Source organism: Schistocerca americana, chromosome 6 (genome assembly GCF_021461395.2).
Source record: "Schistocerca americana isolate TAMUIC-IGC-003095 chromosome 6, iqSchAmer2.1, whole genome shotgun sequence".
Lineage (NCBI taxonomy): Eukaryota > Metazoa > Arthropoda > Insecta > Orthoptera > Acrididae > Schistocerca > Schistocerca americana.
The window spans coordinates 484,895,968-484,919,308 of NC_060124.1; the positions used below are offsets into that span (position 1 = coordinate 484,895,968).

General features: G+C 40.8%; 1 protein-coding gene across 1 annotated transcript in view; it reads left to right on the forward strand.

Annotated features, from left to right (window-relative positions):
* Nucleotides 1-12,787: 12,787 nt before the first annotated feature.
* The window catches only part of LOC124619868 (odorant receptor coreceptor-like), a 99,623-nt gene continuing 89,069 nt past the window's right edge, over nucleotides 12,788-23,341 (forward strand). Inside the window, exon 1 of the mRNA XM_047146488.1 lies at nucleotides 12,788-12,872. Within this exon, the coding sequence (XP_047002444.1) occupies nucleotides 12,843-12,872 (30 nt within the window). The 5' untranslated portion in view covers nucleotides 12,788-12,842. The remainder of the gene's footprint in view (nucleotides 12,873-23,341) is intronic.

A 23,341-nucleotide genomic window follows, 5' to 3' on the forward strand; every position in this document is an offset into this window, starting at 1 on the left:
TCTACCGAACGCCACTATGGACGAGTCACAAGATGGGAAGGTCTTCACACTCACTCTTGCTTACAGTTCAACCCCTCGTCTGACGCCTCTGCAATGGAGGTGAAAACCGTAACGCCTAACTTTGGAATAACGTGGGTTTCTTATGGGTGACCGAGAAAAATATTTAGAACGCGCCGACACTCAGAACCGGCACAAAAACGCCTTTTGAGGTAGCATAAACGTCGTCAATGAATCCACCCCTTTCCTAGGTGACTTCATTTTATCACATTTTGTGCTCGAAAACGACAGTTTTCAGTGAGAGGCACGGCAGGACAACTTTCTTTTCCAATTTCAATGTGATCTGAAGCAGAAAAGGGGTTTTTATGCTTCTCATCCCTCATTTTCGTGAGCATTGCGGGATGCAAAATTCAAACCACAGGTACAAAACACGAAGGATCCCCTTTAGACCTCCTCCCCCCCCCCCCCCCCCCTACACGCCCATTTCGTCACCACCATTGGCACTACCGGTACACTTGAGTTGGGCACTTTAAAAATGGCCCGGTAGAGAATACTCATTCACTGGTCCCTACCAACACGTTGGAAAATCAACCCCCTGTACATTAGCACGTGCTTGCTGCATATGAATTCAGAGGGATGTCGAAAGGGTTGCATAAATGGGCGGAGAGTAGAGATCGGTAGATGGCTGTCTCCGTCCAGAAACGTTTTAAAAGAGCCCAACAAAAGTGTGCAGCTGGCACCGATGGTTTTGCCGAACTTGAGGTTCCAAGAGGCACCATTTGCCGTTTTAGTCACCTGTGATTGAATACACACTCCACAGAAGGGGTCGAAAAAGGAGGAATGAAAGCATTAAAAACCCTTTTCTGTTTCGGATCACTTATAAATATCGCCGAATGGTTTTCAACGGTACGTAGTGCTTTTATTCTGTAAATTAAAGCAAATCTTGTGGCCACTCTACACTCCACGAAGATTAGAACACTTACAATAATGTTTCAGCCACGCAGTGTCCTTACAAAAGGATTGTAACGTCTGGGGGTTGAGGGGACTTTACAGAAGAGAGAAATTATCTCAAGAGCGTCGCCACGTTGCGCACAGCACTGCAAACTGTCGCTTTCCGCCGGCCCGAGCGGTTCTAGTCGCTTCAGTACAGAACCGCACTGCTGCTACGATCGCAGGTTCGAATCCTGCCTCGGGCATGGATATGTGTGGTCTCCTTATGATAGTTAGATTGAAGTAGTTCTAAGTTCTAGGAGACTGATGTTAAATCCCATAGTGCTCAGAGGCATTTGAACCATTTTATTTTGTCGTTTTCGAGCGCAAAATGTGTGAAAATAAACACTCCTAGGAAAGGGATGGTTTCATTGTCGCCCTTTATACCATCCCCTGATGTCTCCCGTGTCGATTGTGAGAGACATTGTGGTCTAAATGTTTCCCTCGGCCACCCATAAGAAACCGAAATCGTTTCAATGCTAGACGTCGCCGCGCGGGATTAGCCGAGCGGTCCATGGCGCTGCAGTCCTGGACTGTGCGGCTGGTCCCGGCGGAGGTTCGAGTCCTCCCTCAGGCATGGGTGTGTTTGTCCTTAAGATGATTTAGGTTAAGTTGTGTGTAAGCTTAGGGACTGATGACCTTAGCAGTTAAGTCCCATAAGATTTCACACACATTTGAACATTTCTTTTTTGTTAGACGTCATGGTTCTTACCTCCACTGTAGAGGCATTAAACGAAGGGGTGATATGTGGCTAAGAGGAGGTGTGACAAACGTCCCTTTGAGTGACTCATTCATGACGACGGTGAGTAGAATTGTGGTGAAATTTGGTGCCAATGGGGCTTCATTAACCCATCTTACAACTCACATGAACTTGCGAGCTCAGATTTTTTTTTTTCCTCATGTGTCGCTACCTTGCTGTTTGAAGCATTGCCGAGCCCAAGGGTGACGTCACAGGGTGCCACACTTCCACACCGTTACAGAGCAGGGTTGGAGGCCCTTCTGAGGCTGATTTAAAACTTCCGTGTTGCTCAAAATGGTTCAAATCGCTCTGAGCACTATGCTACTTAACTTCTGAGGTCATCAGTTGCCGAGAACTTAGAACTAATTAAACCTAACTAACCTAAGGACATCACACACATCCATGCCCGAGGCAGGATTCGAACCTGGGACCGTAGCGGTCGCCCGGCTCCAGACAGTGGCGCCTAGAACCGTATGGCCACTCGGGCCGGCTTCTGTGTTACCTTGGGAGACATTGGCGGGGTGTCAAAGAAACGATCCTTTACTTGTGTTGCGCAGTGTAAATACAGTTCTGCACTTTTTTTCGATCTATACTGTATTCTTCTGATTCTTATTGTGATACGCTATTTCTGAGTTATGCCTGAATTGTATCATGGATTAGCTGTACAATAAACAGCTTCCATTGTTATTATTCAAATAAAGACCGTCTCATGACAATTTAGACCTGTCTCACAACATGGAATTGTGGGGTAAAATATTTTCGATGGCTACCACCTTCAGCTGCTTTTCTTTCCATTGTTATTTACACAATGAAGTGTTTTGACTTCACGAGGCAGGTATGTCCAGTTTCTGTGGTCAGTAAAAATGCCAAACTTCCTTTGTGTTGACTGAGAAAATCTATACATATACGTAAAACAAGAATGAATCATAATAAGGTGATCTTTTGTTTACAGCTATCTAGAAACGTCCTTCACCTGAAAGATTTGAGAAACAGAATTCCACACTTGAGAGTGTATTGAATTGATAGTTACGGTCGAAGAAAGAAACATGCCTCGCCAGCCCTTGCCCCTATCATGAAGGAAACCAGAAAAATATATAATCTGAATACCCAGCGCTTGGGTCACTCGCAATTTTTTATTCAGGTATTCTAGTATCCTTACCTCTAGCATCCTCACCATACTGACAAATTGATTTCACAGCACTAGCTGTTTTAGACACTTTTATTTAAATTTTATATAAAGCTGACACGAAACACAAATAATCTGTGTATGACACTTCCGAATTCAAGGAAAAGGGTTTTAGAGACGAACATAAATTTTGTTTATTTAGTGGTAAATGCTTAGTACATACAAATAAAGATGAGTTTTTGGATAAGCCGAAACTCTTAAGACAAGGTGGCATGAGAAACTGATGACAACAGCGAAACTCGACACTAACTTGCAATCAATGAAAATGTACATTTATTAATGTTTCTTAATAAATTGCGAGGAGGAACATAAGTAAAAACAATCAAAGATGGCTATTTCACTACTGACTTAAAATTTAAAAAAATTATCTGTAATATAAAAATCTCACTATCTCAAAAAAGAAAAATAAGGGGATATATTAATGAAACTTCCTGGCAGATTAAAACTGTGTGCCCGACCGAGACTCGAACTCGGGACCTTGGCCTTTCGCGGGCAAGTGCTCTACCATCTGAGCTACCGAAGCCCGACTCACGCCCGGTCCCCACATCTTCACTTCCGCCAGTATCTCGTCTCCTACCTTCGTGCTTCGGTAGCTCAGATGGTAGAGCACTTGCCCGCGAAAGGCAAAGGTCCCGAGTTCGAGTCTCGGTCGGGCACACAGGTGTAATCTGCCAGGAAGTTTCATATCAGCGCACACTCCGCTGCAGAGTGAAAATCTCATTCTGGATATATTAATATATGCAATATGCAAGTCTGCCTGACTAGTTATTTTACATAAACGCAGAAAAATCTGCCGTTCCAGAAAGACATAGTGTTCCCTCTACAAGGTGAATGAGAAGTCCAACACCAACTGCACCGAAGTATAGCATCTCATTCACGTAACAATTTACAGTCTATTGTCGCACGTAAGAATGGTAATACTCGGTCTATGATTTTTTTCTTCGGGAAAATGTAGTCAAGATGTACTGGAATGGTAATATTCACCCTTCGGTTTCTTCATTTGTTTCTGATTCGTATAAATACAGCTAACTGCTTTCCCCTGATATAGAGAGCGACTTTGTCACGTTAACATTCGGCAGAATTAACGTAACAAAGGTGGGAAAGAATATGATATGTTTCCCTTAGCTTAACCTGTTAAGAGGGTTTCATATGAATATCACACATTGTACCTTAAAGAACTGCTCGTTTCCTTTCGATTGTTACTTCAGTCGTAAATCGATATTCCACGCCGTAATCTTACTCTTACCTTGTGACGAGACGTATCGGTAAGGCGGGTCACCAGCAGCACTGCACCTGCATAAAGAAATTTACTCTGCATTAGGTGGCAAACTGCAATCGACTTTTCTTATAGTCAGCGAGTTATTTCAATGCAGTGTTCTAGAGAATACGTCTAAGAGACGTACTTAAAAAATAGATATTTCACGCTTCAGTGCACAGAAGCACTCAAGTGAAATAAAGTGCTGTTCGTGTCAAACATAGTGTTGCCGTACTGTTGTGTCTTAAACCCTCAAACGCAACAATTTCTCGCATAACTATTACACATAAAAATGATCTGCCCGTTCTCTGAGTGTCAGGCTAGACTCCAAACAGAACTCATGGAGCTTCCATATCAGCTGTTTAGAGGAGTATTTAAGGATTTTAAATTGTCATAAGATATAAGTCAAAATATCTTTATGTGTAAAAAAGCGAAAGACAGAATTTTTTTATTCAATTTACAGTTCGCTCCAAACCATGTTGAAACGAATTCTACTGTACAAGGCACAAATAAGAGGTTACACATTAGTTTTTGGTGACGCTGTGGAAGGAATAAGAGAGCGCATTGTCCGTAACCCTGACATGCTTCCCATAGATGGCCATTTGACACCTATCAAAAATTTTCATCTGAATCCGTAAAATGTGACGACGGCTTGGATAAATTCTTCTACAAAAGTTTATTTCGACAATGTGTGCGACATCGTGCCGTAAAAAAAATGGAACCTGCTCTCCGGTATCGTCTTTGGTAACGAGCCACAATCCTTCTTCAGTGGCGCCACAATAGCGCAATCGTGAGTAGTCATGAGCTGTGTGAAACGCTGCAGCCATACCTTCTTGTATGGACCTGTAAATATGATGGAGAATATGCAGTACGTGTAGGAATGTTTTAGAATTTTTTACACTCGTAGGTAGTTTTCAACAACAAAAATGTACTAGTAATGAAACTGAATTTGTTTGGTAGAACATACAAAATCACGCAATGGACGACCTGCTACATAATGACAGTCAGCAGGTCTTTGCTTGAGAAATAAATAATAATAAAAAATAAAAAATAACAAACTCGTAACTAGTGACAGAGGAACACGATCAGCAGTATCATTAACAACGAGATGCGATATCACTTCATTTGAGGTTGCTTCGTATCTGACCCTACCTTACACAATCAGATTGATTGATTATGCCACGGTTTCTCACTGATCTTTTATGGTTTCGTTATTGCATGTACGCTGCAATCGCGGAAGTCTCACCCTAAGTTGTGACTCGATCCTTGGACAGTACGGGCTACTGACATCAGATGGCATGTCTCCCGAATCACAGATCACTTGTCGTAAAGTAGTTTCCAAACCAAAATAAAAATTACTTTTAGCGAATAAAAACTATGCTCCCTTGGTTTCAAACCAATAGTCATCTTATAGGGCAGAATTACTGTCGCAACATACAGATTTATATAGAGTGAGCGATCTGAGACAAACGAGAAGCAAGTGCGCGCAAGTCTCTGTTTATTTACGGAGCTCACGATCTGCATTTGTATCGACAATCTGAAAAAAAACTATGAATTTTATGACACAGAGGTATTTTCCAATTCACGACATATTACAATTTCTTGTGATCCATTATCGTAAAGAGCACTGTGTAATTTGTCCTGTCTTGTTTTTACGCTGCCTATGGGAGTAATGCATTGGGAATTGTAATGTAAGCATATTTTCAGATTCATTGCTTAACACTCGTTCTTGAAAATTGGTAAAACAGCCTTTAACGAGACAATTGAATCCTGTTCTCAAAAGTATGCAACTAAGATTTTTCAGCATTTCCTACGGCGAGGAAAATGAATCCCTCGCCATTCATCCCTTCTTTAAATAATTCCAACGTCCAGTTGGTACGAGACGCACACATTTGACCAATATTCTAGGATATGTGACAAGAATCTTTTGTAAGCAACCTGTTCTGGAGACGTACTGCCGTTTCCCAGTATGTCATCGACAAACCAAAGTCAACCTTCTCCTTTAGCTAGAAACTGAAAGTTGTTTGGTAAATTGCACTTCAAGTCTTCTGCCATTTTGTCACTTTCTGAAACCGCGAAATAATCTTTGCAATGGGTAGCTTCGAATAGTCGTGTAAACTCCTCGTGTTACCTCTTTGTGGCATCAGTGAAGCGCGTTTTTGTCTTTGGAGCGCTGCTTCAGAAAATGAGAAGCACTTACATGAATTATTTATTTTTTTGATTTTTCCAATGAGTTTGATGTGGTGGTAATAGGAAAAATGTAGATCACTTGATAAATGTGATATAAATATCCATGCGATTATTTTGCATTCATTTCACTTGTAGTGTGTTGTAACGTAAAGTGGTATTCATGCGTGTAACCTCATGAAAGTTCAGGTCGCGACCATACCCGCGACACTCTCACCCCTGCTGTCGTTTTGGATGTTAATGCTCCTCTTTATTCCGTGCTTGCTGAGAATAATTGGTGAGATACACTGCTTCATGTACGACATTCTTGATTTGTTTTACTTTTACCAGACATGTTTCAACACTATTTGTTTTATCATCGGTGGAATATTATTATTTTTCAGTATAACATTATGTTAGTAAGGTGCATTTATGTTGGTAGATTTGTAACTACCACACGTTTTCTTACAGCCTGTCAAGGCTTTTGGTTCCTTTAGCCTTAATTTCCGTTATTTATGATATGTTGGGGCACATATTTTCTTTATAGCGGAAGTTCTGACAGTTTCACATTCATTTTTATTTATTTTATAACAACACACTTTCCGTCAATTGCAGCAAATGCTACCTCTCTGACATAAAATCGTGAATCCAGGCTCACAACTGTGACGATACTCCATACGCACTCCATTTGATTATAGGTTGCTTGTGAGGACCAGTGTCAAAATCTTATGGAAATACACGAGTAGCAATGTGGAATCAATTTAAGATCCCCTGTCAGTAACGGTAATTACTTTATCTTAATAATGAGCTAGTTGTGTTTCACAAGAATGGTATCTTCTGAATCCGTGCTATTTGACAACTGATCTTTTCTTTGAAGCAGTTCATAACGATCAAAGGTAGTGTACGCTCCAAACACTACCACAAATCGACATTGGAGATACGGGTCTGTCAATCAGCGGATTACTGTTATTTTCTTTCTTGAATATTGGAGTGACCTGTGCAACTTACCAGGCTGTAAGTGCGGATCTTCCGTCGAGCGAGCTATTGTGTATGACTGATAAGTATGGAGCTATTGTACCAGCGTACCTTGAAAGAAACCTAACTGGTATTCGCTGTAGACCAGAAGATTTACCTCGTTAATTGATTTAATCCTTTTTGCTAACCCGAGGACACCTACATTTAAATTACTCATGTTTATTGCTGTTTCGGAATAGAATTCTGAATAGATACATAGTCTTCTTTGCTGAAGGAAATTTGTAAGACCATGGCTAGTAATTCGGCATTAGTGTCCCTGTCATCGATAATATTACCATTGCTATCGCGCGGTCACAGTATTGTTGTATTCCATTGCTGGTGTACTTTACATACGACCAGAATCTATTTGGAATTTTTGTCAGATTTCGAGACAGAGTTTCCTTGCGGAATCTATTAAAAGCATCTCGTATTAAAGATAGCGCTGGATTTCGAGCTTTTGTAAAACATCGCCAAGCTTGGAGATAATTCTATCTTTTCTATTTGGCCTGCTTTTTTCGTTGGTTCTGCAACAGTGTTCAGTCATGTTCTGTGTGCCACGGGGGAACAGTACCATCCCTTGTCAGTTTATTCGGTAGGTACATCTCAATTTCAGTCGATAGTACTTCATTGAATCTAAACCACATCTGGACTACGCTTGCATAGGCAGCTTGGAAAGAGTGAAGATTCTCATGGGAAAGCGTCAAGAGTACCTATCTACACTTTATTTTAGGTTGATTTGGATGTTACGATACTCAGTATTGCTACAACGACCTTGTGGCCACTAATCCCTGCGTCTCTCATGATGCTTCCTGCTTACTCTGAATTATTTCATGGTAAGAGGTGAAGTATTCAGAATGAGATTTTCACTCTGCAGCGGAGTGTGCGCTGATATGAAACATCCTGGCAGATTAAAACTGTGTGCCGGACCGAGACTCGAACTCGAGACCTTTGCCTTTCGCGGGCAAGTGCTCTACCAACTGAGCTACCCAAGCACAAATAATGCCCCGTCCTCACAGCCTTACTTCTGCCAGTACCTCGTTCCTTGCCTTCCAAACTTTACAGAAGCTCTTCTGCGAACCTTGCAGAACTAGCGCTCCTGAATGAAAGGATATTGCAGAGACATGGCTTAGCCAGTCTGGGAGATGCTTCCAGAATGAGAGCTTCTGTAAAGTTTGGAAGGTAGGGGAAAAGGTACTGGCAGAAGTAAGGCTGTTAGGACGGGGCCTGAATCGTGCTTCAGTAGCTCAGTTGGTAGAGCACTTGCCCGAGAAAGGCAAGGGTCCCGAGTTCGAGTCTCGGTCTGGCACACAGTTTTAATCTGCCAGGAAGTTTCATATCAGCGCACACTCCGTTGCAGAGTGAAAATCTCATTATGGAATCATCCCCCAGGCTGTGGCTAAGCCATGTCTCCGCAATATCCTTTCTTTCAGGAGTGCTAGTTCTGCAAGGATCGCAGATGAGCTTCTGTAAAGTTTGGAAGGCAAGGGACGAGGTACTGGCAGAAGTAAGGCTGTGAGGACGGGGCATTATTTGTGCTTGGGTAGCTCAGTTGGTAGAGCACTTGCCCGCGAAAGGCAAAGGTCCCGAGTTCGAGTCTCGGTCCGACACATAGTTGTAATCTGCCAAGAAGTTTCAAGAGCTGAAGTAGTTTTCGCTACCATTGGCACTTTGAGTGGTCTCCCGAACCAACTGATCAAAATAAATTTTTGCGTGCTGTTGATACTGCGTTATTCAAACAATGATTAACGCGTTTTCAGTTTCCCCGAGAAACAAAAACAACGTTTAGGATATTTGTAGATTTAATGAAATCTTTTGACAATGTTGCTAAGATCACGGACTATGAAATCCTGAAGGTAGAAGGGACAAAAAACAGGGAGCAAAAAATATCTACAGTTTGTACAGAAACCAGACCGAAGATATGACTGTCTAAAGACGTGAAAAGGAAGCAGTTGTTGAGAAGGGAATGAGAGATTTTTGTAGCCTAAACTATATGTTATTCAATCTAAATACTGAGCAAGCTGTATAGGAAACCAATGAAAACTAGAAAGGAAATTATAGTTCATCGAGAAGAAATAGAAACTACAAGTTTCTCGATAGCGTAATTCCGTCACAGATGGGAAAGGAATTGAACAGGATGGAAGACATTATGAAATGAATATCGACGAAAATAAAATCAAGGGGAGTGATACGTATTCGAACTAAGTCGGATGATGCCAAGGGAATTAGACTGGGAAATGTGGCAAAAAATAGCTGATGATGGCCAAAGTAGGGAGGACATAAAATTCAGACTGACAATAGAATAAAAAGCGTTTCTCACAAAAAGAATTCAGTTTAAGTCAGTGAATATGGGTTATCTATCTTGAGCTTACTGCAATTTAATTAAAGAGAATTACACCAGACGCGTTTCGCTTTTATTTATAAAGCATCTTTTTTGCTGATTCTGCAAACTGGATACATACGTTTTGCACATTTTTTATTGTTTTAGTTTAAAAACAGCGTTTTGTTTATATAGTTTGTGAGCAAGTTACTTACGGTGTTTCTTTACATATTCTGCTTCTTCCCTCCTTAATAGCAACGGGTGACGTCGAAAGACTTCGATTCAAATATGCACTTGGCAGTTTTTTCCGTTCTGCAATATTGCTTGCGCTGAATTGCTTACACTTCTGCAAAATGTTTCTCACCCTGCACATTAACAGTGTTTGTGTCTATTCCTTTGTTTCCGTTCGCGTTGTAAGTCTTGCCAACCTGTGAAACTACTTGAGTGTGTGTGTGCGTATGTGTGTGTTAGTGTAGATTAGTATGTAAAGTAACACCTTAAGACACTTGCACGCCAACTGTGTAATCAAAAATCTGTTTTAACTTAAAACAACCAAAGAGGCGCAATTCACTTTAATTAAGTTGCAGTAAGCTCAAGAGGGATAACCAATATTGGCCGGCCGTGGTGGCCAAGCGGTTAAAGGCGCTACAGTCTGGAACCGCGCGACCGCTACGGTCGCAGGTTCGAATCCTGCCTCGGGCATGGATGTGTGTGATGTCCTTAGGTTAGTTAGGATTAAGTAGTTCTAAGTTCTAGGGGACTGATGACCTTAGAGGTTGAGTCCCATAGGGCTCAGAGCCATTTGAACCATTTTAATAACCAATATTAACTAACTTTAACTGCTGCTGCGGAAGATGGCAATGCAAACACTCGTATAAATTTAAGTGGCTCTGGCTCTGAGCACTTTGGGACTAAACATCTGAGGTCATCAGTCCCCTATAACTTAGAACTACTTAAACCTAAATAACCTAAGGACAGCACACACATCCATGCCCGAGGCAGGATTCGAACCTGCGACCGTAGCGGTCGCGCGGTTCCAGACTGAAGCACCTAGAACCGTTAGGCCACACCGGCCGGCTAAATTTAAGTATTCGGAAGTCTTTTCTAAAATTTTTTGTATGTAGTGTTGCTGATATTGCCTCTTACGGAAGTTTTCATACAAGAAAAGAACAGAATACTTTGAAATGTGGTGCTGTAGAAGAATTCTGTAGAATAAATGGGCAGATCACATAACAAATTGAGAGGAACTGAATCTAATTAGAGGGCAAAGAAATATATGGGACGGCTGGACTACGGGAATAATTGGTCGGCAGGAAACATCCTGATAAGTCAAGAAAATATCAGTTTGAGAACAGAGGGAAATATGAGAGTTTAAAACTGTAGAGGGAGACAATGGCTTATGTACTGTAAGGATATACATATGTGTGCGGGTTGCAGTAGTTATGCAGAGTGAAGAAACTTGCACCGTAGGTGAGTTGTAGCAAGGAACAGATGATGTTTTTCCGCCGGTACTTTAGTCTAGTGACTGATTTTAGAAACACATGACAGAATACGAACTAAAGACGGCCATAAGCATTTTCCCGATTTTCTACAGCTTGTGTTGTTAGACATGAGGTTGTGGTTTGGGCTTCATTTGTAAATGTTCGAATTGTACAACTTTCAGTGCTGTATAGTATATTAAAGTTATTTCAAATATACTATTAATTTTTCTGGTAGAGAAATTTGTACGTCTATTTGTCTAACATATGGACAGTTCGTTGCAGTCCACCACCTTGTGCTTTGAGTTAGGACAACGTCTTTAACCATAGGACACGTGATAATTGCTAGTGAACCGAGTTTCTTTAATATCTTAACTTCTTTAATGTCCTAACAGTTTTACCTGTCCTCAAAATTGATAGGCTATTTCAAAATGTATTATACTTGTAACTGGTTTTGGACCATTCTGTTTAATTTGATTTCACTTAGTAATTATCAGTGTGTCGCAGAGTAACACTGTAATAGACAGACAATTAAATACAGTATTCACAAAATTTTCTTGGATGCAACGTTTTTAAATTTTATTGGATTATGTTTCCAGTTAGGAAAACCTTAATATACTGGTGTAATTTTTGTAATTTCCAAATAATGTAGCGACATTTATATAAAAATGAAATAAAAAATATAATAAACTTGTATTAACGACTCGCTATATACTCTCCCCTGAAGACTAGCGTAGAGAGCTGGACGAAACTAGTGTTTCGAACACCATAATGACAGCAACATTATCGCCTGAAGTAAATTCCCTCACTGAGAAGCAGTTAACAGGCGAAGAGGAAATTTCTGCTCATTAACAGTTGTGGCTGATAAAGGATCAGAGTGATTCCTCACGATTGCTGAAAAATCTCCTAAACATCATTACATGAGCTACAACTCTCATGAAACACAATAACCACCCGTTTGTTTTCATACTATTGTTGTTCCTCCACAGTGTATGTTGCCAGTGACGTTATTAACGCCCCTGGGATGCACGTATGATAGCGAGTGAAGGATTCCGACGGTAAAGCTCAGGCATTTGTTGATGCCGCTGCAAAGGAGTGTGCTCGTTGTGGGAATTTCGGTAGAGCATTTGTAGCTTCTCACATGCATAAACAATATCATCTGCGTGACAGCCACCGGGAACGTCTGGGGAGAGGACAGGTACACGAACTGCTTCAGTAAGACCGCCAGTAAAAATTATAATTATTCAAGATTAGGGGTTCCGTTTCCAAGTTTCAAACACAGGCGGGGCAGCATGGCAACAAAATATTCCTGATAGCCACACGACATTACTCGACATTCCAGAGAAAGCTTCATAAATTCATGCAGTCCAGTAATGAACGACTCGAGGGATAAAATTTCTAATCTGGAGACAATACAGTAGTCTGTAGCAAATACCAATCAACGTCCGAACTCCACTTGCTCAAAGCGTCCATTTGTTAATAGTCAGCAAAAGACGGCACTTAACAAGTTCTTCTGTGTGCCTCTATGTGATTGGAGAACTCTGCAGGACCATATAGTCGGACCCGGTACTTACTGGCCTGCGACGTTCCACAACGCTTTGACGCAAACAGTTGAGCGCCGCGCCGCGTCACGTCCCAAGTCTTGTCGCTTAACGGCGACATTCATACTTAGGCCCACCTGCATTGCAGCACTGCGGGTGATGACATCCCACGTGTACAGAGACGAAAAGGTATGACAGCCGCCTTGCCAATACCTTCGTAATGAACAAAAACTGCAGATGTACTGTTACTAACTCATTAATTAGCACTGAAGCCCCTGGTATCGACTTCTGATATTTGTTCTGTACAAGAGCATTATACCGCTATCCTCTATTTCTTTTATGTCAATTTTCCTCGATTTTCTTTCCATTGTGTACTGTATTTTTATTTACTTTCCCAGATATTATGGTTATTTCAGACGAAAAGGTATGACAGCCGCCTTGCCAATACCTTCGTAATGAACAAAAACTGCAGATGTACTGTTACTAACTCATTAATTAGCACTGAAGCCCCTGGTATCGACTTCTGATATTTGTTCTGTACAAGAGCATTATACCGCTATCCTCTATTTCTTTTATGTCAATTTTCCTCGATTTTCTTTCCATTGTGTACTGTATTTTTATTTACTTTCCCAGATATTATGGTTATTTCGTTTTATGTTTCAATTAGTTGTCCTTTTCGAGGCTTTGAATAGGGTTTATTTGACAAATTATTTACTGGTCACTGCTGTTCGCCACTGAAATTGCAGTTAGTACTTTTTAAACAGTTTATTCAAACGGAGGTCAGTTGTAATCGCTAAGTCTGTGTAGATGTTCTAAAAAATAAAAAAATAAAACTAATTAAGCGACACAACGTTTTGCACATAATAATTTACTACGTCAAGATTGCTTGATAACTGTTAACGTATTAAAGATCGCATACTTACGGCTAAAAGCATCATGTAAGCTTTTAGAAAAAGCAATATTATTCTTTGCAGAACGAATTTTATAATTTTATTTTGGTAGGCTGGTGCCTTTAACACCACAGAACACTTCTAACAATGTTCAGTAAATTAAATAATTAATAAACTTGATGAATGTCTACGTATGTAACTATCAAAATATATTTCATAGTAATATCGATAGATCACACATAACAGATGATGATCTAATTGGGGAAAAACATGCAGGATTATCCATTACTATTTAACGCTCGAGGAGTATCAGCGGTATTATGAAAAACTAGACAGTAAAAATGTTTTTGAGAGAATCTATTTAAATGCTGCAGAGCGCTCTGCTGTTAACTGGTTAAAGTTTTAAACACTATTACACACGTTGCGAGTTCTGTTTATGGTACGACTGCCAGTTGCTAAAATTTGGATTATTATTCTTTGCCAGGGGTCTAGAACAGTAAAATTACATTAGTGTGCTGCGAGGAAAATAGCGTAATGTAATATGATCACTGATATTTATTGTAAAATAAAGGAATAAATCACAACATCTAATGAAAAAGTAGATAAATTTAAGAAGATCCATAAACGAAGTAAAACAACAGTTAAGTTTACATAAACATGGTTTTGATGTGGGATAGCAGACAGGAGAATGACTGTTTCACTGTGTACGTTCACAATCTTAACATTATTTTTACCTATTTAAGAACTGCAATAACAATAAATTCTTCCTATTTTTTAAAGTAAAAATATATCCTTCCTCAGACCATGTGAATTGTCTTGGGACGGGACATATGGTACTGTAATGATTTCTTATGTTTCACGAACATAGCCGGTAGATGTCCAGACGATTGTGGCCGAGGTAGAGGTTTCTAGAATCAACACAGCTACAATATACGACATTGCTTGACATTCAAGAGCACAGCTCATGAATTCACTGGAAGTGAAACTGCTGATTGGAGGAAGATTTCGGCCCAAAATTCAGTACATTGCCTCAGTATTTAAGCTGAAATCCTAACGGCAAACATTAATGTATCATTTATAACGATATAGTACTTTTCTTTTCAAAAATATAGAATACTCTAGACAAACTATATGCTCCACTAAGCCAAGGATCAATCAAGATCAGAGTTCAATTCTATATTCAGGTATCGAGTGTTAAGTTTTCCGAAGGTTGTATAAAATGATTAAGGCGAAAGATAGGACAGTGATATTGGAATGGATAAGATCTGCTTTCTTCCCCAGACTTCCCCTGTGCGAAATTTTGTTTCGTCTCTAATAGCAGGGAGACTACGCCCTATAATTCACAACTTCCTGGAAGGAAATCAGTCGTAGACCGTTGTGGAAGGGGGGGCTGGGTGAGGAAATGGGAAATAAGTATATAACATTATAAAGAAATTTGCTTATGAAAAATAGTTCTAATCGTTGTAATGTCACTGAGCTCAATATGTATGCGGCAGCAACGACCGAATTATTTTTGTGCCACTGAGGGGTAAATTCTTTTCTTCACAATTTCCATTTACGGTTTAGATAAATAATTTGACGAAAATATCTCCTTTGCTTCCGGATTTTGAGATTAGAAAACTGAGGAAATCACATGGCATCAGATATTAAGAATTGGGAGGGTGGAGAACAAAAATTGTTCAAATGGCTCTGAGCACTATGGGACTTAACATCTGAGGTCATCAGTCCCCTAGAACTTAGAACTACTTAACCTACCTAACCTAAGGACAACACACACATCCATGCACAAGGCAGGATTCGAACCTGTGACCGCAGCAGTTTCGCGCTTCCGGACTGAAGCGCCTAGAACCGCTTGGCCACCGCGGACGGTTGGGTGGAGAAATATTTTGCTTAGCCTTTCGGCCATCTCAAAGGTTTGATGCAGCCCGCCAAGAATTCCTCTCCTCTGCCGATCTTTCCATCTCAAAGTAGCGGTTGCAACCTATGTGCTCAATTATTTGCTGGATGTATTCCAGTGTCTGTTTCCATCTAGTTTTTACCTTTTACAGTTCCCTCTAGTACAATGGAAGTTATTTCCTGATGTCTTAACACACGCTCTATAATCCCACCATTCTTCTTGTCACTGTTTACCACATATTCCTTTCATCGTCCAACAAATTTTAAATATTCTCCGTAACGCCACATCTCAAATACCTCAATTCTATTCTGTTCCACTTTTCCCAAAGTCCATGTTTCGCTACCATACAGTTCTGTGGTGCAAATTTACTTTGTTTAAAATATCTTCATCAAATTCATGAATATATTTGATACTGGTAGAATTCTCTTAGCCAGGAATACCTTTATGCAAGCATTACTCTCCTTTTTATGCCCTCCTTGCTCCGTCCATGAAGGGTTATTTTGCTGCCTAGGTAGCAGAGTTTCTTAACTTCATCTACTCGGTGATCCACAATTCTGATGTTATGCTTCTCGTTGTTCTCATTTCTGCTATTTGTCAATAAATTCATCTTTCTTCGATTTACTCTCAGTACATATTCTGTACACAGTAGGTTCTTCATGCCATTCAACAGCTTCTCTAATCCTTCTTCATTTTTACTAAGGATAGCAGTATCATCAGCAAATCTTATCATTGATGTCCTGTCACATTGAATTTTAAGCCCACCCTTGAACTTTTCTTTTATTTCCGTCATTACTTCTTCGATGTGTAGATTGAACTGTAGCAGCGAGGGACTGCATGCCTGTCTTACACCTTTTTTAATCCCAGTACTTCATTCTTGGTCTCCCAGTCTTATTACTCCCTCTTTACTCTTGTACATGTTGTATATTACCCGACTATCTCTGTAGTGTACCACGTTTCTCTCAGATTTCTGAATATCTTGCACGATTCTACATTGTCGAACATTTTTTCCAGGTCGACAAATCCTATGAAAGTGTTTGACTTTTCTTCAATCTGATCGTCATCTAACACGTCCTCAATTTTTTTTTTTTACCATTCTTCTGTATATTATTATCGACAGCAACTTGGATGCATGAGCTGTTAATGTGACTGTGCTATAATTCTCGCACTTCTCGGCTCTTACTGTCTTCGGCGTCATCTGTGATGACGTATTTCCGAAAGTCTGATGGTATATCATCAGTCTAATACACTCCACACATCAATGTTGATAATCGTTCTGTCGCCACTTCCCCCAAGGATTTCAGAAACTCTCGTGGAATGTTATCTATTCCTTCTGCCTTATTTGATCTTAAATCGTCTATGGGTATTTTAACTTACAATTATAGTATTTGATCCCCTACCTCATCACCGTCCACACTTGTTTCTTCTTCTATTAAGTCATCAGAAAAATCCTCCTCTATCTGCTCTCTCCTCTGCTTTAACAGAGGAATTGCCATTGCATTCTTAATGTTAACGACCTTGTGTTTTATTTCACTCAAGGCTGTTTTGACTTTTCTGTATGCTGAGTCTGTTCGTACCGTCTTTGATTTCTCTTTCGCATTCTCCACAGTTTTCATGCAGCCATTTCGCCTTAGCTGGCCTGCACTTCCTGTTTATTTCATTCCTAAGTGACTTGTATTTCTGTATTCCTGAATTTGTCTGAACATATCTTCTTTCGTCGATCTACTGATTTGTGGCTCCTGTTATCCACGGTTCCTTGTCAGTTACCTTCTTTTTACTTATGTTTTACTTTCCAACTACTGTGATTGTCTTTATTTAAGACGTCCATTCCTCTTCAGCTGTACTGCCTACTGAACTGTTTATTATCGCAGCCTGAGAGAACTTCAAGCCTATTTCTTCATTCCTTAGTGTCTCTGTATCCCATTTCTTTGGGCTTTAATTCTTTCTGAATTTCATCCTATTCTGCCTCATTACTAAATTACTATCTGAGTCTATATATGCTCCTCGGTATGCCTTACAATCCAGTATCTTATTTCGGAATCTCTGCCGCACCGCCATATAATTTAACTGTAATCTTCCCGTATCTCTCAGCCTTTTCTAAGTACACCTCCTCCCTTTGTGATTCTTGAACACAGCTCCTCTTTTATTCCTAGTACCTACCCCATATTCTCCCGTAACTCTTTCTTCTGCTCTCTGCCCTATAGTCGCATTCCAATCGCCCGTGACTATTAGATTTTTCTCTCCCTTCACGTACTGAATTACCCGCCCAGCATCCTCATATAGTTTATCTGTCTCTTCATCCTTCCCTAGCAAAGTCGGCATGTATATCTGATCCAATGTTGGCGGTGTTGATTAGCTGTCAATTCTAACACTGAACTGTTCATAGTAACACACTCTCGGCCCTAACTTTCTATTGACAACGAATCCTACTCCTGTTATACGATTTTCTGCTGCTCTTGCTATAATCATAAACGTCTTTCTAGTTCACTTCACTTGCCCCCACTATGTCTAGATTGGGCCTCTACGTTTCCACTTTCAGATTTTCTCGTTTCCCTATCACTTTCAGATTTCTGACATTCTGCGCCCCGACTCTTACAACGTTGCCCTTTCGTTGGTTCTTCAATATTTTTCTCATGGTCACCCACCCCTTGGCAGCCCCAGCCGGAGATCTGAATGGAGGAATAGTGTGGGATCTTTTGTCAATGGACATATCATGATGAAACTTTTTCAATTACAAGTTACATATCCTTTAGATACACTTTATGTGTCCTTAATGCAGTGGTTTCCATTGCCTTCTACATCCTCATGCCGTTGATCAATGGCAATAAACAATATAGACGTGACGATAATAGAGGCTAGTAATGTATAGTTCTACAGAAGAAAGCTGAAAACTAGATCTTTTGAATGGAATGAGGAAGAAACTTGACAAAAAGAGTAGGATGCATGAGGCATTCACGAATCGTCGGTTTGGCAGTGGAAGGAAGTCTGAGGGGAAAGCACTTAGGCTGGACGACAGTAAGGAGGTTCAAGTCGGCTCTTATGCAGGCACTTCACACGCTAAATTTACGTGGAGGGTGTTTCAAACTGATTGTGCACGACTTCACAGACAAGGATAAAGAGTAGTGGGCTAGAGAGTGGTGCAGCATCTGTCGTTGTAGGAATGCTAGACAGGGGCAGAAATGATTAGCAAAAAAGTAAACACAGTAAACAGGAAATTTACTTAACTTGTATTTCCCCAAGTGCACGAAGACGCTTTACAAATAACGCAACAGCTCTCATTGCCAACACTGAAGCTTCTCTATTGTATAGCATGAATAATTATGTCGGAGCAATGACTAGGTAACGTCTGCTTAGCATCACGTATCGAAGTGCCTCCGAGTGTGAGTGTGCGGTAGTGTGGCTTCCGCCAGCGATGGTATATTGCGGCGGCAACTATCGTTATGTACGAGTAAGATACCACCAGAGTATGTCCTTTACAGTACCTTGTTTACAGCACTGCCAACCTTGAAAAAGTTTGTGAGCCCTCTTTGCCATTATTGTACATTGTTTGTTGTTTTCTTTTACTTTGAGATGAGTGCATAGACCAACCTAAGGTCCAACAACAGGTTCGTGTATGGCTTACACGAGACGGAAAGAATTTGTGATCCCTATGATCAAGTCAAAGTTTTACTTCGGTGAAAGCACAAATCACAGGTGTAGAATGCCAGGCCTGCAGCGCTCTTCTTCCTGCGGCAGCCACCACTCTCGTGTACGCTCGAGGCCACGTCCCATATTAAATGTCGTCCTTATATTAACTGGCAAAGCGATATGAATACGTGTGAGGGTGGCTACACGTAGAGTTTACGCCCAGCAGAAAGGGAGCGAGTTGTTAACTTCGTACTGTAAATTATTCTTACAGAGGAAAGCTACACGTCTGTACACTGATTCCCAGAACTGAACAAAAATTCAGTACTCACCTCCACTTTTATTTCTCAATAGTCTACATACACTAACAAGGGGAGGCCGCCAATTGTGAAATTCAGATTCGATTCATACTGCGCATAATAAAAGTTCATGGCCAGAGGTGTAATGTGGCAAAGCACCAAGGTGCACTTCTCAGCCGTTGTCGAGAAAATCGACAGTTAAATGAAACCGTTGCGGTGAAATACTCTCTACGGTTAATAATATTCTACAGCGTCATGGCGCAGCGGTAAGCGCTCGGGTTCGTAATCCGAAGGTCGCCGGATCGAATCTCGTACCATGCAGCTTTTTTTAAAATTTATTTGAATTAAAAAAAACTAATAATAAAAAAAAAGTTGCATGGTGCGAGATTCGATCCGGTGACCTTCGGATTACGAACCCGAGCACTTACCGCTGCGCCATGACGTTGTAGAACACTATTAATCGTAGAGAGTATTTCACCGCAACGGTTTCTTTTAACTGTCGATTTTCTCGACAACGGCTGAGAAGTGCACCTTGGTGCTTTGCCACATTACACCTCTGGCCATGAACTTTTATTATGCGCAGTATGAATCGAATCTGAATTTCACAATTGGCGGCCTCCCCTTGTAAGACAATGTTAATCGCCTAGTGAAGTGCATGAATCCACACTTTGTCTGAATAAACGCTGGCTGTTGTAATACTACTGTTTTATTTGTACAACAAATTACAATATCAAAATCGCTTAGTAATTACTTCGTTCTCAGTACCAGTTTCGGCATTTTACTGACATCTTCATGTGTCACTGATCCACTAACAGCTTGGTTATAATATGTAACAATTGCAGTTATGCACTCTGAACGTCATGAAATTTTTCTGGACATGGGTTGCTATCCTAGATTTGTTCCTAAAGACACATTCTAAAACTAGTGCCTAACTGGAATTTATATATAGGATGTCCGAGCAATGTTGCGACGAAGTTCGAGGGGTTCTAGAGGGTGTCTTGAGGAACGAATCTAGGATAGGAACCCATGTCCGGAAACGTCATCCAACGACGCTGCAGAGTGTCGACGATACAGACGCCACAGCCTGCCGGTAAGTAACCTTTTCGGCAGCAAACGTGACTTTTTATGTTGCTGGTTGACAGGTGGAGGTCTCGCAATGTTGTTTGTAACTCAGTGATGACAACTGACTGCTACGATCGCCAATGCAGAAGATGGAGCCAGTTGCTTCGTAAGAAGAACTTGTCTACTACGAACACGAAGTTCTATTGCCGTGGTGGATCACGATTTCGGACACGGGTTTTCTTCTGCAGCTTATTTTTCTCCTGGAACACTCTAAAATCTCCAACGTTTTTTGACACACAGGAGAAAAACAAAATGCGTGGGGAAACGCTGTCTGAAATTGTCGTCCACGGAGGCAACAGAGGCTCTCTTTCATAGGAGACAAGGCCTTTCAACGCAGCAGCTAGCTGGCTCCATCTTCTACACTAGCTGCCATCATACAAACACAAACTACATTGCGAGACATTCCACTTGCGGTCCATCAGCGTGCAAGGTCACGCTTTGTGCCGAACGGGTGGCGTCACAGCAGGCGCTGGTGCCATAACTTCGAGGTACTGTACCGTCGTTGGATGACTTTTCTGGACATGGGTTGCTATCCTAGATTTGTTCCTCAAGACACATTCTAAAACTAGTCGAAATTTGTTGCAACATTTCTGGGTCATCCTGTACATCATAAGGAAACTGTTAGTGGATTAGTATCCCAGGGCAGCAATCATTTGTGGAAACCAGGATTTTTGTGAATTTTGTAATCATCAAGTGATATTGGGTAATAAATAATTATATAAAAGCTTAAGAGCTCGCATATTTATGTCTCGCAATATGTCAGTTACTAAAAATATGCTTCATCTTTCCGTGAAATTATTTTTTTTACTGTGGCACTCTTTTGCACACATACTATCTAACATTCTGCGTGGTGTCTGGTTGTTCTAAGTAGTGTCTCCCTCCCCCTTTCGCGCAACGACGCTCTGAGCGTGTTTTTTAGGGAATTGACTAATTTGAACCTGGGACCAGTTGCTGGTAAGGAGACGCCAGACCACATGTGACATGTAGAGTTCAGAAGAGTTCAGTGAGACTAGCGATGATATAACCAAATACTTGATTTCATCGTCAGCTCCACTGCACTCCCTGTAAAAGAATCTTAATACTAACTAAATTTAGTGAAAGGGGTTCAAGGCTTTCCTATTTTTAGTTAGCTGGTAAAATAACGTCGAGAAAGCAGTTAAGTTTACTATTGGAAATTTTATTTTACTCACAAAACATTGTTTATAAATTGCACTATTGAGAAAAGGAAATATTTTAATACGGGATGATAAAAACCAACAGCGTTCAACAAAAATGTGAACGAATATTCCCTGAGTGGGTTTCCAAGTTCTACAATGGATCGAAGGATGACTTATGCCATATCACATCTATAATCTAGGTTTAAATTAAGTTTCACAAAAGAGAAAACTATCAAAAAGGTCTACAGTGACCCTCAATTATCTTTAATGACTTATCTAACTTGTCGTAAATTACAGTGGCTGACGTGGCTTCTCAATGACCATATAACAGAAAAATCATCGCGTTTCAGATTTTTATTTCAAGTGGCAAATGTGAACACCATGAGCTTTAATTGACGATCGACACTAGTATTTCGTAAAAAGGGGATGTAACAGATGAGACTTCTGCAGTTCTGAGTGAAGCCTTATGCACTCCAAAATGCTGCATCACATGCGTTCATTAGCTTGTCGGTGTTCGTCAGGGGGCGGCGGACGGCACAGCTCCATGCACCTCGCCGTCTCAGAAGCCACTCTCTCCTAACTTCTCCTTACTACAATTTACTGAAGCTGATTTTAAAAAAACTATCTGGCTCTGTTTTCATCTGACCAATCAGGCTCTCAATGTTAACCTTATGCTCTGCCTACAAAAATTTTGTCTATCCAATGAGAAAAGTTATACTTTTCGTGGTGGGGCAATGTTTTTAACCTTTGCAATGTAACAGAGACACGAAAAAGTCTCACGCTAAAACTTGCAGCTGGTGTGGCCTTTTAGTGTTATCGTAAGATCTATACTGTTCTTCTGGAGGGATCCATCTTTTAACATGGGCTTGGGGGTGGTCCTGGCGGTTACTTTTCGTGGTGGGGCAATGTTTTTAACGTTTGCAACGTAACAGAGACGCGAAAAAGTGTCACGCTAAAACTTGCAGCTGGTGTGGCCCTTTTAGTGTTATCGTAAGATCTATACTGTTCTTCTGGAGGGCTCTATCTTTTAACATGGTATGGGGGGTGGTCCTGATGGTTGGCTGGCAACGTGGGTGTCCGTCCCTTATCGTAGGGCCTTCTAGCTTAAAACGGTTCTGCTCTCGGCTTCTGTTCTTGTTTCTTCCCTCGGAACTGCGTCTATTTCACGGTGGGAAGGTATAACATGCATTTAGGCGTTCTTTTGTTAGTCTGTGGTATTCAATTTGCTCACTCGTTGATCGTATTACTTTGGTTAATTTAATGTCAGGATTTGTTCTGAGCTATGTGACATACTGCGGGATTTGCTTATCATATCAGGGTTTTCATGGAAGGTGTTGCATTTGCCTGACACCTTACAACTATAAGTTGATCCTTGTTTCCTTGCTAGTACTGAAGTAAAGTTCCAAGAGGGAAAAAAGTGAAGTTTTCGCAAAGTTAGTGTTTGTATTGTTCAAAACATAAGAAGCCACTGCGTAGTAACGCATTTACCCACATGGTCAATCGGACGTTTAATTAGTGCACTACACTAATAATTCTGTGTGGCTCAATGGCCCGGTGGAGTTGCTTTCTTGGGCGTCTCTTAGGTTAGTTGCATCCCACAGCAAACCTACTGGGGAGATGGGACCCACAGTCTAGTTTGGAATCCGCGGCGATTCTTCACGACCTTGAAATG